Source organism: Schistocerca gregaria, chromosome 6, assembly GCF_023897955.1.
Source record: "Schistocerca gregaria isolate iqSchGreg1 chromosome 6, iqSchGreg1.2, whole genome shotgun sequence".
Taxonomy (NCBI): domain Eukaryota; kingdom Metazoa; phylum Arthropoda; class Insecta; order Orthoptera; family Acrididae; genus Schistocerca; species Schistocerca gregaria.
The window spans coordinates 104,225,938-104,243,335 of record NC_064925.1 but is presented as its reverse complement, the minus strand read 5'-3'; the positions used below and the strand labels follow the sequence as shown (position 1 = coordinate 104,243,335).

Sequence of the window (17,398 nt, the reverse complement as noted above, 5' to 3'; positions counted from 1 at the left end):
CCAGAATATGCAATCATTCTAAACATAAGATATTTCGAGAACCTTTTAGAAATGGTAAATACTAAACAACTAATAATTTCGGAAGGGGGGGGGGGGGGGGGGCCGGTTTGAACTAGTAACATGTAGCAAACCAGCTGGCGATGCAAACCACTGCACCACACTGCTAACATTACAGCTCATCACAATATGAACAGAATTATGGGTGGAGCAATCAGAGATGTGGAGGTCAACATCTAGGAAAGTGCCACGTTTGGGTGATTACAATCAGGAGAAGGGGATTGGTGTAGATCATAAATATATCATAAATTAACATAACCAGACAAGGGATTTTGAGTTTTGGGAGGCTAAGAAGGTTTCCTGTAGATTTCTCACAGAGAGATTGGCACAGGAGAGTGCCATGCGGGTTCCCATGGTCATGGTGTGATTTGTTTATGTATTTCCCCATCAAAGGAGTAGTTATATGAGAAGATGTAATGATATGTATAAAGAATGAGGTAGTGAGTTGGAAGGATATTGGGAGAGTGTTCTATAGCAGTGAGGACTCGGGCAAAGAGGGAGTTGGTGAAATGGTATCAACAGTGATCAGTGTGGATCCAAGTGGTAGTGAATAAAATGCTCTTTGCTCACCTTAATTTGTTCAATCTTATGTTCGTGGTCCCTGTGGGATGATACATAAAAGGCTGTAATATATTCCTGGATTCTACACTTAATTGCAGATTTTGAAGCTTTTTAAATAGAGTCTTCACAAAATAGTTGGCTTCTGCCTTCGAACATCTACCAATTCTGGTTTTCCAGCATTTGCATGACACTTTTCCATAGTTTTTGCTGATAATTATTGTATGGCCATAAGACTGTGGTCCAGTGAATAACTCTCAGCCTAATATTTCATCTACCAATGTTGGAGACATCATCAGAGGCTGTAATGCCTCAGAAAACAGTCATGAAAAAGCTCAACAAGCCACACTTTTTATATGTATCCACACAGCAGAAGATGAATCATGTCTTGGACCACAGCATCAGCAAATACTAGCGATGAAAGCCTGAATTCTATGACTCTTCCATAGGTCTGACAAACTTGTCACCCTTATTTCTGCCCTTCTATGTTTGCATTCAATAGCCCGTGTTAAGATTTGATACAGGTCCCACACATTTGATCAGTATTTTAGGATAGGTTGTGCAAAAGTTGTACAAGTTATCTCCTTTGTAGACTAACTGCATTTTTTCAGTATCCTAGCAATGACCCAAAATATGCTTTGCCTATGTGAGCATTCCATTACATATTTACACAAATTAAAACTCCCAGACTTTTTTATGAAGTGATTGTTTCGAATCATCATTCATCAACGTTTTTGCATTTTGTGAGATGCACAGTTGTACATTTCTAAACATTCAAAGCAAGTTGTCAGTCTTTGTCCCAATAAGAAGTCGCACTGGATACTTGGGTGGCTTTCTTAAGGCAGTAGTTATTTATAGATAACTGCATCATTACTAATAATCTTTTATGCAAGGTCATAAATATACAACATGAACAGAAATGGTCTAGAAATATTTCCCAGGAACATGCCTGAAATTATTTCTATGACTGTCAGTGACTCTTCAACCAAAAAATTTTCAGTCTATTCACATTTTTTCTTGTGTTCCATCACTGACACTCTTGACCTATGACCAGAATTTCTTTATGTTCTTAAGTGGTCATTCAGCAAGGTATTGCTAATGTAATCATTGAAAGTTTCACACAATACCCTTTTGGCTGCCAGATGTGTTTCATGCATTTCTCTATCCATAGCCCCATGCTTTTTTTATTGCTAATTCTATAATGATAGCTGTTTATGTAGAAATTACTATACAGTGTCCCCCTGGAAATGAACCATCCTTCTAACTACATAACTATCCTGTGCTTGATTAAATATTTTTCTTAACTCTATTCACAGCCCCTCTACATGATCATGCCTGGAGCTAAATGTTATTAGTTTTCCCTGGAGAATATGACACTACTTTCTCTTTATCCTCTTTATTGATCATGTAAGTCTTACTATTTGTTTTAACTGCCCTTTATACAGTGGTGATCATTGTTGCTGCTATTACCTCTTGATTACTGATACTGGTTTCACTGTGGACATTCTCAGAGGGCTTAGATCCATTTATTGCCTTTATATTTCATGAGTGGGCTTCCAAACGACTTACTCAAAGCTGTTTCAGTGAAGGCATTTAATGAGGTTTAACAGGTCGCCTTGTCACATCAACTCCTTAAAAACTGTAACCTGCTGGTCAATTGTTGGATGGCCAGCCTCTTCAGCATGATGATTGAAATCCTCAGGAATACACAGTTAGTGCTCAAAGTGATCCCTCTATCCTCTTGCTGCCATTTCCACAGGTAGTATGGATATTCTCAATATGTATGAACTAGTAATGTTTTATGATGGAATTTTGGGATGGCTTGGAGTGGGCGAGTGATTCTCTACCAGAGATGAGTGCAGTAGAGGAGGGCAGCCCATTGATATAAATACCCTTATTACCTACAATCATTCAGTTTTCGTGGCCATGGGTGTTGCTCTCTAAATCCTCGATGAGTGTGGCAAATACACTGTCACAGCATCTCCTGACACATTGTCCTTGCAGTCCCTTCCTTGACAGTATCAGCACTTACTGAGTGGCCACTGATTCTGTGCAGCCCCCCTTGGACATCTCATGTACCCATAGTGGGCCTGGCCATGGTGTTTGCTGTTGTCCTCCCCAGGGGGCATACGGTCCTTTCATGACTACGTATGTGGCGAGCACAGGGCCTCGAGCTATTGCAGCCTTCCTTCTTTCCCGAGCTGCATTTCCTTTTCCTTCCCCTCCTTTCCTGTCCTTACTCCTTCCCCTCTGCCCTCTCATCTCCCTCTGCCCTCTCCTCTCCCTCTCTTGGTGTCCTTGTTTATGTTGGCCTACTGTCCTTCTGGTTATGTTGGCTTTGCTGTTTGGTTTTGTTGAGTAATTACCTCATCCTTTTGGCATTCTCCAGTCCCCCTTTGGGGTTTGACCTCCATTACTAAATTTTTATTCCGTAGTGTGAGCCATCTGGGGAAGAGTACCTTACCTAGTGTCTACAATGTGTGTGCTCCTAGTTCCTTCCATCATTTCCTTCATGCCATAGTCTGATGCTAGGTAGCCAGCCTGTGTGGTGGGGTCACTGTGTTCCCTTTTGGTTGAGCCCCCTGAAACCACAGGGATCACTCTTCTGATACCTGAACTGTGACCTCCTCATGTAAGCCTAGGAGTGGTTGCTTGTCATCCTGGTGCATCAGAACTCCAGGCAATGGCCGCCGTGCCAGATGGCCCTTTCTGTGGTTGAGTGGCGCCCATGGGTAGAGCCCCTGATTGGAATGGGTGGTATCAGGGCGGACGCTATGCAAATTAAACGCATACGGGTCCAGAACTCTGGCCGTTCTTCTACAGCCTTCTCTTTGCATGGAAATGATACTTTCAGTGCTGCTTCTTCTGCCCCTTCAGCCTTCCCTTCCATGGCTACCTCTTGGGTGGAGTGTCAGGCTCATCGGCTAGGGGCAAAACCTTTCCCCCACTATATGATTTGCACCAGGACTGATGGGGATACTTTCACCAATACTAAACCTTTATTTTTTGTGGAACACATTGAAGACAAGTTTGGCGAAGTGGACTCTCTGAACAAGATGCGGTTGGCGCTTCGTGCCTGTGACCATCTTGGCACAATTTCTATGTCCATTACCCCCCACCAGTCTTTGAATATGGTTCAAGGTGTAATTTTTCACAGGGACCTCATCCTTTAAACTGATGAGGAACTTACGGACAATCTAGGATGGCGGGATGTTCACCTTGTTCGGCATGTTCAGAAGGGCCCGAAGGGCAATTGCATTGATACTGGTGCCTTTATCCTGGTACCCTCCCTGAGAAGGTCGAGATTATGGTTTGTTGATGTGATGTGGAGCCATACATCGCACCACCTATGAGATGTTTTAAGTTCCTGCGTTTTGGCCACGTCTTCCCACTGTTTGCAGACCCCTCTCTGTGGTGACTGTGGACGTGCACTCCATGAGGGGAGTTCCTGTGTTCCCCCTCCTGTGTGTGTTAATTGTCATGGCAATCATTCTCCATGTGCACCGGATTGCCCAGCTTACAGGAAGGAAAAGAATATACAGGAGTATAAGTCCCTTGATCGTCTAACCTACACTGGGGCTCGTAAGAAGTATGAAGTCATCATCCTGTGTCAATGATGTCCAGCTATGCTTTAGTTACATCTTCACCCCTTCCTCCCCCTTCCTTAACCCAGTCCCAAACTCCTGACAGGACTCTTACACATGTTGCTTTAACTGCCCTTCTTCAGCAACTTCCTCCTCCCTTCCTCCTCCTTGGGGATTTTAATCCTCATCATCCTTTGTGAGGCAGTGCATTTCCATCTAGTCGGGGTCTTCTCATAGGCCAGTTTCTTGCAGACTATGACTTGTGCCTTCTTAATGATGGTTCGCCTTCTCATTTCAGTGCTGGTCATGATACCTTTTCTGCCATTGATCTTTCTCTTTCTTCTCCCTCCTTCCTCCCTTCATTACACTGGTCGCCACATGACAACTTTTGCAATAGTGACCACTTCCCATTGATTCTCTCACTCCCTTCCTGCTCCTCGATGGACAGGGTACCTCGTTGGTCTTTCCAACGTGCTGATTGGCCTCTACATACTGCACAGGTCTGTTTTTTTTTTTTTTTCCCCCTGTTTGTTGGGTTGTATTGAAGCCATCCTACATGACGTGTCTTATGTGATTGTTTATGCTGCTAGCTTTGCTATTCCACACTCATCTGGACCATTTCACCACGGCAAGTCCTATGGTGGAGTACGGCCATTGCCGTCTGTGATCGCCGTCAAGCTTTGTAACACCTTAAGAGGCACCTATCCACTGTCATTCTTATTACCTTTAAACGCCTTCACACCAAAGCCCGTTACTTAATCAAACAGAGCAAATGGGTGTGTTGGGAACGCTTTGTTTCTTCCCATGTTTCTACTGTCCTATGTCACGGGTATGGGCTACATTTTGGTCTCTCTAAGGTTGCCATCGGCAGTCTACCCTCCCAGCCTTTGCCCTCCTGGGTGGCCTTTGCACAGACCCATTGATTCTCGCGGAACGTCTTGCGACCCATTTTGCAACAGCGTCAGCATCAACCTCTTATCCAGCTGCTTTCCTTCACCAGAAACAGTAGGCCAAAGCTTCCGCCTTATGTTTTACCCCTTGTCAGTCAGAATCTTACAATTACTGAATGGGAACTTGTTTCCACCCTTTCTTCTTCCCTTCATGATACGGCCCCTGGCGCAGACTCCACTCATAACCAATTGCTTCAACATCTCAGTGCTCTACAACAACAACAACATCTTCTCTGGGTGTTTAACTGTATTTGCCACCAGGGTGACTTCTCTTCTCAATGGAGGGATATATTCGTGGTTCCCGTCCTTAAGCCTGGTAAGAACCCCCTGTTTGTCAAAAGCTATTGGCCAATTAGTCTGACAAATGTTGTTTGCAAGTTACTTGAACGAATGGTAGCTCGTTGGCTCAATTGGGTCCTAGAATCTCGGGATCTATTGCCCCTTACCAGTGTGGCTTCTGAGAGAGACGGTCTCCGATTGATCATTTGCTTCGCTTGGAATCCAAAGTTCGGCAGACATTTTCCCAGTGCCGCCATTTGGTTGCAGTATTTTTCAACCTTTGCAAGACCTATGACATGGTTTGGCGCCATTATATGTTACTTACACTTCATGAGTGGGGTCTTTGGGGCCCCCTCCTGATTTTTATCCGCCAATTCCTGTTCCATCGGTCATTCAGGGTTCTGGTTTGTACTGTTTTTAGTTCTCCATGGACCCAGGAGAATGGCATCCCACGGGGTTCCGTATTGAGTGTACTTCTTTTCGTCATTGCTATAGATGGACTTGTGGCCTCTGTCGGTCATTTGGTCACCCCCTGCTCTGTATGTGGATGGTTTCTGCTTTTGGGTTAGTTCCTCTTTGATGGTCTCTGCAGAGCGGCAGCTCCAGGGTGCCATACGGCATGCATCTGCGTGGATCCTATTGCATGGGTTTCAATTCTCTCGTTTAAAATTGCGGGTGGTCCACTTCTGTCACCGTACTATGGTCCACCCCGATCCAGAGCTCTACCTCGATGCACGACGATTACCTGTGGTCCCACAGTTTCATTTCCTGGGTCTTCTTTTTGACAAAAAGATCACTTGGCTGCCACATATCAGACTTCTGAGGATAGGATGTTTCCGTAAACTCAATGTCCTTTGCTTTCTTGACCACACCTCTTGGGGTGTGGATCATTCCACTCTTCTCCACCTTTACCAGGCTTTAGTGCTGTCTCACTTGGACTATGGTTGTCAAGTTTATGGTTCGGCTGCTCCTTACACACTGCTCCTCCTGGATTTGGCCATCGGTGCCTTACCTACTAGCCCTGTTGATATTCTCCTGGTTGAAGCTGGTATCCCCCCCCCCCCCCCTTTCTGTTCAGCGGTCCCGGCATCTGGTTTCTTACGCAGTAGCTGTCCATTCCTCTCCCACTCATCCTTCCTATTCTCTCCTGTTTTCAGACCAAAGAAGTCGCCCACCTGATTCCCGCCCATGGGCATGTTTACTGGTTGGGCTCCGCCATGCATCTCTTTGACGTGTTTTTCAGCTTCCTTCTTTGTCCTGTCTCCCATGTTCCCTCCCGAACATCCCCCCTTGGTTAGTTCCTCGGCCCCGGACTCGGATGGATCTCTGTCGAAGTCCGAAAGAGTCTGTTCCCCCGATGGTGTTCTGTTGTTTTATCTGCCGAATTTTATGGGAGCTTTGGGACACTTGTTTTTTACACCAGTGGCTCTAAATCTGCTGACCAAGTGGGATATGCCTTCACGTTCTCTGTTGTCATGGAAAATCATCTCTTGCCAACTGCATTTGGGGTGTTTACTGCGGAATTGATGGCAATTTCCCGGGCCCTTACCTTTATTAAACAGTCCCAACTCAACCGTGTTTTGTTATGTCTGGACTCAGTGAGTGGCCTTTAGGCTATTGGCCAGTGTTTTTCCCACCATCCCTTGGTCTCGGCCATCCGTGACAGTCTCGCTGATCTTCACCATGCTGCTTGTTCCATTGACTTCCTGGCCTTGTGGGTATCCCAGGTAATGAGCTTGCTGATCGTTTGGCTGGGGGAGCAGTCACTTAACCCCCCTTCTCTGTAACCCCTCCTGTGGTGGATTTACATCTTCATATCAAATCCCACTTAGCACAATCGTGGGCCAACTCTTGGGAGGCTACCTCCCTGTCTAATAAACTTTGTGCAATTAAAGTGAATTAAAGTGACACCTGTCCCATGGCGTTCTTCCTTCCGCCTCTCCCAAAAGACTCGACCATCCTGTGTTGTCTCTGCATCGGCCATACCAGGCTGACCCATGGTTTTCTTTTGCGTAATGAGCCACCCCTACTTTGTGGTTGTGGAGCCTTCCAGTCAGTAGCCCACATTTTGGTGGAATGCCCCCTTCTTTTGGCTCTGCGTACTAAGTACAGACTTCCCCGCACTTTATCTTTAATATTGGCAGACAATTCCCAGATGGTTGACCTGGTTCTCAGTTTCCTCTGTGAAAGTGGTTTTTATTTTCAGTTCTAAGGTTTTTAATCTCCCTCTTGAGTAAGGGGCAGGGCGGTGAGGGTTGAGGTGTCTCGCACTGTAATCTATGTTTGGAGATTCCTGCTTCCATCTCTGGCCAAGATCCTCTTTTCTCTTCCTTTTCTTCTGTTTTTATCACTTTTAGATTTGGTTAGTCTCCTTTTACACTGTGCACTTTTACATTCTAGTGGCTGAACACTTTTGAATAGCAGGTGGTCTTGTCTGTACTGCATCAGAGGTGGGATATTTCCTGCCTCTAGCATAGCCTGGGGCTTGCCCACTTGCTGACTTCTCTCCTTTTGTTTCACCATTTTTAATTTTTTACTTTTTATCGTTATGACTCTTCTGAGATGCAAATCTGTCTGAATGGACCACATTTGAAACAAGGGACTGATGACCTAGCTGTTTGGTCTCTTCAACCACAATCAACCAACCATCTGCTGTTGTCTTGGAGAAGGCAGCTCAGTGATGGCAGGGCGACCCAATACCCCAAACTCCACACCAGAGGATGAACAATTGTGTGAGGCTCCAGTGGCACCAGCCTGAGGAGACCCCATTTCAAGCAGTGGAACATGTGAAGATGGCTAAATCACTGCAGGTAGGTCCATGATGGTGGCAGAGAGGAGGGCTGGCAAGAGCCTGAGCAGTTGGGCAGCAGTCGAGGCTTCCAGGCATAGTGACTGTGGTAGCAGCTGCGTCATAGGTACATCGTTGTCTTCATGGCAGCTTATGACACAAGGTGGGGATCATAATATAGCCCAGCAGGCTGAAGATGACTGGCTGGCCCCAATAGATGGGGGGAGGGTGGTCAGGTGGGGGGGGGGGGGGGTGCTAAAAATACCACTGTCTATAAGCTGATCACACACATAAAGTACCACTGCCGCATTCTTCCATCATGTGGAATCTTCTCAGAGGATGGTCAGTGTTCAAGAACTCAGTCAGCCTCATGGATCAGGCTGAAGTGTGGAAGTGGCTTGCTGCTCCTGGGAGTGCCGTGCCAACGTGGATTGTTGACTGTGGCAGATAACGTCCAGAACAAGGTGCTGTGGCACCTGCACCATTTGGTTCATTACAATTTGACACTTCTCTACAAGTGTAGAGTATCCCACTGGCTCACCTTTATTTTCAGTTGAAGGTGGCACCTCAGACCTGCTAGTAAGGTGTACGAGTGTATTTGCTTGAGTTTTTCTGGTCATTTGCCCCCCTTGTTCAGCATCTCTAGACCTACTTCTGACACCCTCATTACAGACTAGCAAACAAGTATAGACTGAGCAGTAGAATTTTATAGAGATACTGTTGAACAGCCTTCCAGCCACTCAGCAATACTTTAACAATAAAACAGCAGCCTACATCAGAAGGCTATGCTTTGCTGCACAATCAAATCTGAAGAACTGCATTATCACCACCCACAATCTGGAGGGTGTGGAGACAGCATGTTACTGCAGGTTGAGGCCAGGATAATTACAGGAGTAGAGAATGTTTTGTAAGAATGACTCCTATCTTCACAGTTCAGAAAAGCTGATGGTGGAGGGGATGATCCAGATGGCGTGGGAAATACCCATTGAAAGCAAGCACATTATGTTCAGCTGCATGTTGTGCTACAGTTTGATCTACTTTGCTCTTGGCCACAGTTTGGCAGTGGCTGTTCTTGCTGAAAATGAACAATTGCTTACTAGCAATCACTAATGTGCATTGAACATGATACACTGTACATATAATACCTCTGTCTTTTATGTAGCCATAGCATTCTTGCCAATAGCTGTGATTACTAACTGCTCATTACAAAGCAGTGTAAAATTAACCAGTTTTTACAAGCAAGCCACAGACCAGAGAAGTCATTCATTTTAATAAAATAATTAAAAAACTTATCCAAGGACAAGGCCCAGTTAGTAGTGAATTTAAAACCTCAAGAAGAATAAAGAAATACCAAACCTGTGTGTTCTGCATCTGGCACAGTGAAACTGAAAACTAGTACTGAACAGATGTATTATTGTATCTCCAGGTTGACTTATAGTTACTGTTTAATTCAACAATGCAGGAAAATATGGGATTACACATTAAATTGTACACAGGCATGATTAAAAGGCACTCGGTCACAGCCTTCATTAGAAAAATAAAGAGAAACACATGCCATTATTCACTTGTAGTAAACACACATCACAAATACACGAACGCCAGCCCTGGCAGTGGGACCAGAGTGCAACTATCACATAGAAAGGGGAAGCAGCAATCTGGAGGGGGCAGAGAAGGGGAAGGGATAGGGGTGTATGGGTGGGGAGGGGGAGAGAGAGAGAGAGAGAGAGAGAGAGAGAGAGAGAGAGAGAGAGAGAGAGAGAGAGGAGAGTGCTGTCTAACAGGTTCTGCAGGGATTAAAATGCCAACAGGCACAGTGTCAAGAGGTTGTGGGGCAGGGAGGTGGGGAAAACAGAAAAAAAAGGAGAGGGCTGGGGAAAGGTGGGCAGGTGTGTTGGTAGGGGCGACAGACCCAGGATGGGAAATGAGAATGGGAAGGAGGTGATAGGACAGAGAAGGTGGAAACTATTGGGTGGAGGGTGTGGGGACAGCATGTTACCGTAGGTTGAGGCTGGGACAATTACAGGAGGAAGGAATGTGTTGTAAGTAAAACTCCCATCTTCACAGTTCAGAAAAGCTGGTGGTGGAGGGGAGGATCCAGATGGCTTGGAAAGCATCCATTGAAACCAAGCATGTTACATTCAGTTGCTTGTTGTACCACAGAGTGGTCTACTTTTTTTCTTGTCTGCAGTTTGGCAGTGGCTGTTCATGCTAGTGGACAAGTGACTGGTAGTCATACCCCAGGAATAGAATCCTTGTGGCAAGGGGTTCAAATTGGGTATGGCATAGGGATGGACTAGAATTTGTGGAGATTGGGTGGGTATAAGAACACCACTTTAGGAGGGGTGGGAAGGATCTGAGGCAGGATGTCCCCCATTTTGGGGCACAATGGTAGATGGTTCCATCTGCACCTCTGTCCACATTAAACCCACCAACCTCCAACAGTACCTGCATTTCGACAGTTGTCAACGCCTTCACATAAAAAAAAAAAATCTATCCCATACAGCCTGGAGAGCAGGAGATGGCATATATGCAGTAATGAGTCCCCATGTCCAGTATGCTAAGGGTCTCACCAAGGCCTTCACAGACAGGCAATAACCCCTGGACCTATTCAGCAGACAGATCTCCCCCATTCTTCCAACCAGCCCCAGGAACCAGCAGCAAAGGAGTGGAATTCCACCTCATACTGGGACAACTGAACCACATCCTTTGCCAGGGGTTTGATACATATCATCATGCCATGAAATGAGGGATATCCTACCTGAGATCCTTCCCACCCCTCCTAAAGTGGTGCTCTGCCACCTACCCAGCCTCAACATCTTAGTCCACCACTATACCATCCCCACTCCCAATCCGAATCCCTTGCCACAAGGATCCTATCCCTATGGGAGACTCAGGCTAATGACCTGCCCAATCCTCACACCCAACACTTCCTACTCCAGTCTTGTCATGGGTTTATCCCACACCATCGGAGGTTGGACCACCTGTGAAAGCAGCCACATCATTTACTAGCTCTGCTGTAATCATTGCACAGCTTTCTATATTGGTATGACTACCAACCAGTTGCTCACTAGGAGGAATGGACACTCTTCAATTGTAGCCAAGAGCAAAGTAGACCATCTTGTGGCATACCCTGTCTGTCCTATCATCTCCTCATGCTGTTCCCCCACCTCACTGCCCCATAACCTCCAGACACTGTGCTCCTTGTTTTTCTGATGAAGGCTGTGGCCAAAAGCATATGTGTATCTATGTCTACATCAATCTACATCAATGTTCTGCAAATCACTCTTAAGTGCCTGGCAGGGGGTTCATTGAACCACCTTCACAATAATCCTATATTATTCCAATAATTCTATATTATTCCCATAATTCTTTATTATTCCAATCTTATAGTGTGAGGAAAAAGTGAACACCTATATCTTTCTATGCGAGCTCTGACTTCCCATATTTTATTATGATCATTTCTCCCTATATAGGTTAGTGTCAGCGAAATATTCTTGCATTTGCAGGGGCAAGTTGGTGATTGACATTTTGTGGGAATATTCTGCAGCAACGAAAAACACTTTTGTTTTAATTATGTTCACCCCAAATCCCATATTATGTCAGTGACACTCTCTCACCTGTTGTGCGATAATACAAAACTTGCTGCTCTTCTTTGAACTTTCTCCATGTTCTCTGTTAATCCTATCTGGTAAGGATCCCACACTGTGCTGCAGTACTCCAAAAGAGAACAGAAAGGTGTAGTGTAGGCAGTCTCTTTAGTACATCTGTTACATTTTCTAAGTGTTCTACCAATTAAATGAGTATGAGGTTTGTCTACCACACAACATTTTCTGTGTGTTCTTTCCAATTTAATTTGTTTGTAATTGTAATTCCTAGGTATTTAGTTGAATTTACGGTCTTTACATTTATCATGTAACCACAGTTTAATGAATTCCTTTTAGCACTCAATTACCGATTTTTGCACCATACAGATATCTTTTCTAAATTGTTTTGCAGTTTTTTTGATCATATGATGACTTTACTACATGTTAAATGACAGCACCATGTGCAAACAACCTAAGGTAGTGGCTCAGATTGTCTCCTAAATTAGTTATATAGATAAGGAACAGCAGAGGGCTTATAACACTACCTTGGGGAATGCCAGAAATCACTTCCTTTTTACTTGATGACTTTCTGTCAGTTACTAGAAACCGTGATGTTTCTGACAGGAAATAATGAATGCAGTCACATAACTGAGACCATGTTCGATTAACACGAAATTTCACTACAAGCTGCTTGTGTGGTACTGTGTCAAAAGCCTTCTGAAAATCTAGAAATATGGAATCATTTTGAAATTCCTTGTCAGTAGCACTCAACACTTCATGTGAGTAAAGAGCTAGTTGTGTTTCATAAGAACAATGTTTCCTTATCCATATTGAGTGTGTGTCAATAGACCGTTCTCATCGAGGTGATTCATAAAGTATGAACACAATATATGTTCCAAAATTCTGCTGCATATCGACATTAATGATATGGGCCTATAATTTCGCCAGTTATTGCTTCTACCTTTCTTGAATATTGTTGTGATCTGTGCAACTTTCCAGTCTTTTGGAAGACTTCAGATCTTTCATCGTGTGATTGTTAAGGATGGAGCTGTTGCATTAGCATACTCTGAAATGAACATAATTGGTATAAAGTTTGAGCCAGAAGATTTTGCTTTTAGTAAGTGATTTAAGTTGCTGAGGATATCTACTTCAAAATTACTCATGTTGGCAGCAGTTCTTGATTTGAATTCTGGAATATTTATCTTGTCTTCTTTGGTGAAGGAATTTTGGAAGGCTGTGTTTTTTAACTATGCTTTGGCGGAACTGTCGTTGATAGTATTTCCATTGCTATCGTGCAGAGAAGGCATTGATTGTGTCTTGCCCCTGGTATACTTTACATACCCAGAATCTCTTTGGATTTTGTGCCAGGTTTCAAGACAAAGTTTCATTGTGGAAACTGTTATAATCATCTCACATTGAACTCCAAGCTAAATTTTGAGCATCTGTAAAAGATTGCCAATCTTGGAGACTTAGTGTTCATTTAAATTTGACATGCCTTTTTTCATTGTTTCAGTAACAGTGTTCTGACCCTTTTTTGTGTGCCAAGGGGGATCAGGTCCATCATTTAATTAATTTGGTATAAGTCTCTCAACTGCTGTCAAAACTATTTCTTTGAATTCAAGTAGTGGAGATTGTCCCTCAGGAAGGCATCACGTGAATTTTTATCTGCTTTTTTGAATAGATGTATTTTTTGTCTATTTTTGGAGGATTTGGGGTTACAATATTCAGCCTCACTATGGCAACCCTGTGCTCATTAATCCCTGTATCTGTTTTGATGTTTGTTATTAGCTCAGACTAATTTATTGCTAAGAGGTCAAATGAGTTTTCACAACCATTTACTATCAGCTCAAAAAAATTTTCAGCATGCATTTAGCATAGATTTGGATGATGTTTTATGCGTACCTCCAGATCTGAACATGTAGTTTCGCCAAAATATCGAGGGTAAATTAAAGTCACCACCAACTACAATTGTATGAGTTGGGTACATGTTTGAAATTAGACTCAAGTTTTCTTTGAACATTGCCACTGTTGTATAAACAAAGTTCAGAGCTCAGTAAAAGGATCCAGTTATTGTTTTATTCTGGTTGCCAAGAATGACCTCTACCCATGCGAACTCTCGGGAACTATCTACTTCAATTTCGCTACAAGATAAACTACTTCTAAAAGCAACAAACACACCAGCATCAACTGTGTTAGTCTGTAGTTTTGAAACACTGTTAGGTTCCTTGCAAAAATTTAATCGGGACTTATCTCGGGCTATAACGATTTGAAAGTCAGTGCTTCCTGTTAGCACTTGGAGCTCTGGTACTTTCCCAACACAGCTACAATGTGTCTTATAAGCTTCCCTGTCTGCAACTTAACATATCATCTTTATAGTAAATAGAAATCTGTCTTTTCCTACATTGTTAATATTCCAATTTGGAGTTTGTATTGTCTGATTTTACTGTTTAGTTCTCTATTTAGTGTTGTAGAATTCGTCATCTCTTCCTGGTAGATTTTACTTATGAGTGTCTTATTGTATGAACAATAAAAAGGTAAGTGAAACCATTTTATATGGTGACCACACTAATGATGTATTTTTGATTGCAGTGTACTCCATCTTTGCTTTCTTTGAGTACATAGTTGTACTCACCAACATGGCATTTCACATGACTGCGTTTTGGGACTTCCATGACCGCTCACTGGAAGTCGGACCACTTGGCTTCGGTCACAGCTGACAGTATGAGATGCCAGCCGAGCACACACAATAACAAGTAGAGCAGTCCACCCCGGCAACTGGCAACTTGGTAGATACCACAAGTGTTCCCTGTTCAATAGCCTTCCCACATGAATTGTCACATCAAGCTCCACTCTATATTGACGATGAACTGGGCAGCATACAGTTATCCGTTGATTTGCCATTAGAACAGATTCCAGTACCAGCAAGCCCTGCAACATTTCCTCCAGTCAGTATGATGAGGGATGCTTTGCCAAATGACCAATGTTGCCATTTTTCATCTGAGAGAGGCATCCATTCAAGAGATTATCTTCCTGCATATCAACAGTATGTTTACATGATAGTTGACCACACTGTATTGGGAACTAGAGTGTAACCTCCCTTATATGAAAGAAAGTATTTATTACTACAACAATACAATTCTGAATGAAATTTGTACCTAAAGAGCATGTGCTCATAAAGCCAAAGCCGAGGTGTGACTGCTGACTATTACGTGTCTGCTTTTGACAAATGTGACTGAATATTTATTGATCTCAAATGTGATGGTGATATTTTTAAAGTGTGGAAGATTCCATTGTGTATGGTTGTGGTAATTGAATGTATACACTAATATTTTTATATTTTTAATTAATAACTTTTGTAACTCTTGCAGTGGTACTTAAAGATAAATGTTCATATTGAAGGATACCTTTTGGTATTGTGAAAAATATTTGCCACTAGCAAAAGTAGCTGACACCCCAGTCTATCCTGTAGAAGCTAGTCTCACCTTCAACTCAGAACTGTAAATTATTGTCAAATCTTATAGTACATCGATAATAGCTAAGCAAGAATTAAACATATGTTTTGGGTTAGTACATTTTGAAGTTTACTGTCTGCTACAAATTTTGATACTATAATTTATTTATAAAAGCCTTCTGGTGTCATATTGCCTTATAGGTCAAGAGTACTAGGTGTGTGTTTAAGAGTTTATCTCATGTTCTGATCACATTTTCACCATTGTCTCTTAGGCTCTGATGTTTCAACTGCATCATATAACTACAAAAAATTTTGATGTCAACAGATATTTTTAAATTTTACTTGAACTAAGATGTGGTAGATTATCTCACAATGTATAAATGTGAACAAAGAGTCTTTATTTCTGTCAAATTATTGTTGATATCACAATGTGTAATTGTGAATAAAGAAAATCTTTATTTCTGTTAATCTTTATCACTATAATAATCTAACAAAACAAAACAAAAAGCTTTATTAGGTAATACAGTACAAATACTGTTGTGGTATGAGTCATTATATGTAAGGCCAAGACAGTTTGCTAAAAAAGTAAAATCTGTTGTGTGTGCTACATACTGTTGCATAGCTAACATGACAAGGGAAAAAATCATCAGGTCATCAAAAAGTGTTACATGTTCTGGCTAGTATGATGTTTCTGGTAGAATATTAAGATGATGTGCTGAATTGATAGGATTACCCTTAGGCTATCTTTGCAATCAGTCAATGACTTGGAGCATATTTCTTGAATGAATTAAATATGTTGTAGTAACACCTATCTATAAAACTGGAGAGGAAGAAACTAGCCTTATTTACACAGCTATTTTGCTTCTTATGATCTTTCCAAAAAATAGTCAAGATTTTTTTAATGACAGAATACTGACTCATCTAACTGAGCAAAACTAGCTGACTGCTTCTCAGTCTGGTTTTAGTATAGGGTTGACAAAACATACAGGACTTCACAAGTGAAATGCTAGCACAACTAAAAAGAAAAGTTTTCCTGTTAGCATTCTGTGATGTTACCAAAGCCTTTGAATGAATCATACAACACAACTTTCCCTTAGACCAAATGGCAATTTAATTTTTGTATTTTTTTATACAGGGTGTATCATCATATTTAACGGTGTAAGCACATATAGTTGAAATCATTTTCACTACTGAGAAACACATCTCTTCTACTGAAAAAGTGCTATTAGCTGTTAAGGGATGCATTTTAGAGCCCGAGCCCATGTTGAGTGACTTTGTTGTTCTAGTATCATGTACTTTCAACTGTATGCATTTTTGCCATTAATTATTATACACACTGTGTTTAGGGTGCGTGAAGTTCAAAGCTCAGATATCATTCATGTAAAGGTGTTCAATAGAACTCTCAGTTTCTTTGAGAAAATTGACTGAAGTTTTCTGATCATGTTTAATATGTTAAAGTAAGGTCAACTTTTTACCAAGCAGCTTGGCTCTGTAGTAGAGTGCTTGTCTGCCCTCTTGGGAGCCAGTGATCAATTCTCAGTGGATTCAAGTTTTTAAATGAAGGTGGAAGTTCTATGAGTAGTTCCATGAAGTGTAAAATACATAAAGGTGGAAAAAATGGTACCACTCAAGACGCAATTGCTGGATCGAGTGCTTTTTTATATTACCTTTTTTGTTTTTATTGTTTTCCTCATTCAGTTTGAATACCTACATCATTTAAATGTAAAATTCATGGTAATTGGCACGTATTTAACTGTCACATTATGAAAAATGCAAATCATCTTTTATCTAATTATGTATTGCACAAAAAATTGTGAATTAAAATTGTTTAAATTTTAAAAAATCTACAAATTAATTTTTTTCCATCTTATTTTTTGCTTCACAGAAATGCTCATGGAAAATGGACCCTCATTTGAAAGTCTGAATGCACCAGGGTCTCCACATGACAGCAAGTATCAATCTTATTGGAGTGTATTAAACATGGCCGGAAAACTTAGAAATCCATTTTCTTGAGAAAATTTAAGAGTAGCATGGGCCTGCTCTGGATGATTAATATTTGAGTTCTTAAGTTCACATACCATAAATGTAAATAAATACAAAAATCCAATTGCTGTGTGGTCTCCTTGTTAGCACACTAAAGTCTTATG

The 17,398-nt window shown here is 42.1% G+C and overlaps 1 protein-coding gene across 1 annotated transcript in view; it reads left to right on the top strand.

Annotated features, from left to right (window-relative positions):
* The window catches only part of LOC126279101 (post-GPI attachment to proteins factor 2-like), a 69,677-nt gene extending 53,958 nt beyond the window's left edge, over window positions 1-15,719 (top strand). The window contains exon 4 of the mRNA XM_049979574.1: window positions 14,390-15,719. Within this exon, the coding sequence (XP_049835531.1) occupies window positions 14,390-14,517 (128 nt within the window). The 3' untranslated portion in view covers window positions 14,518-15,719. The remainder of the gene's footprint in view (window positions 1-14,389) is intronic.
* The last annotated feature ends 1,679 nt before the right edge of the window (window positions 15,720-17,398 follow it).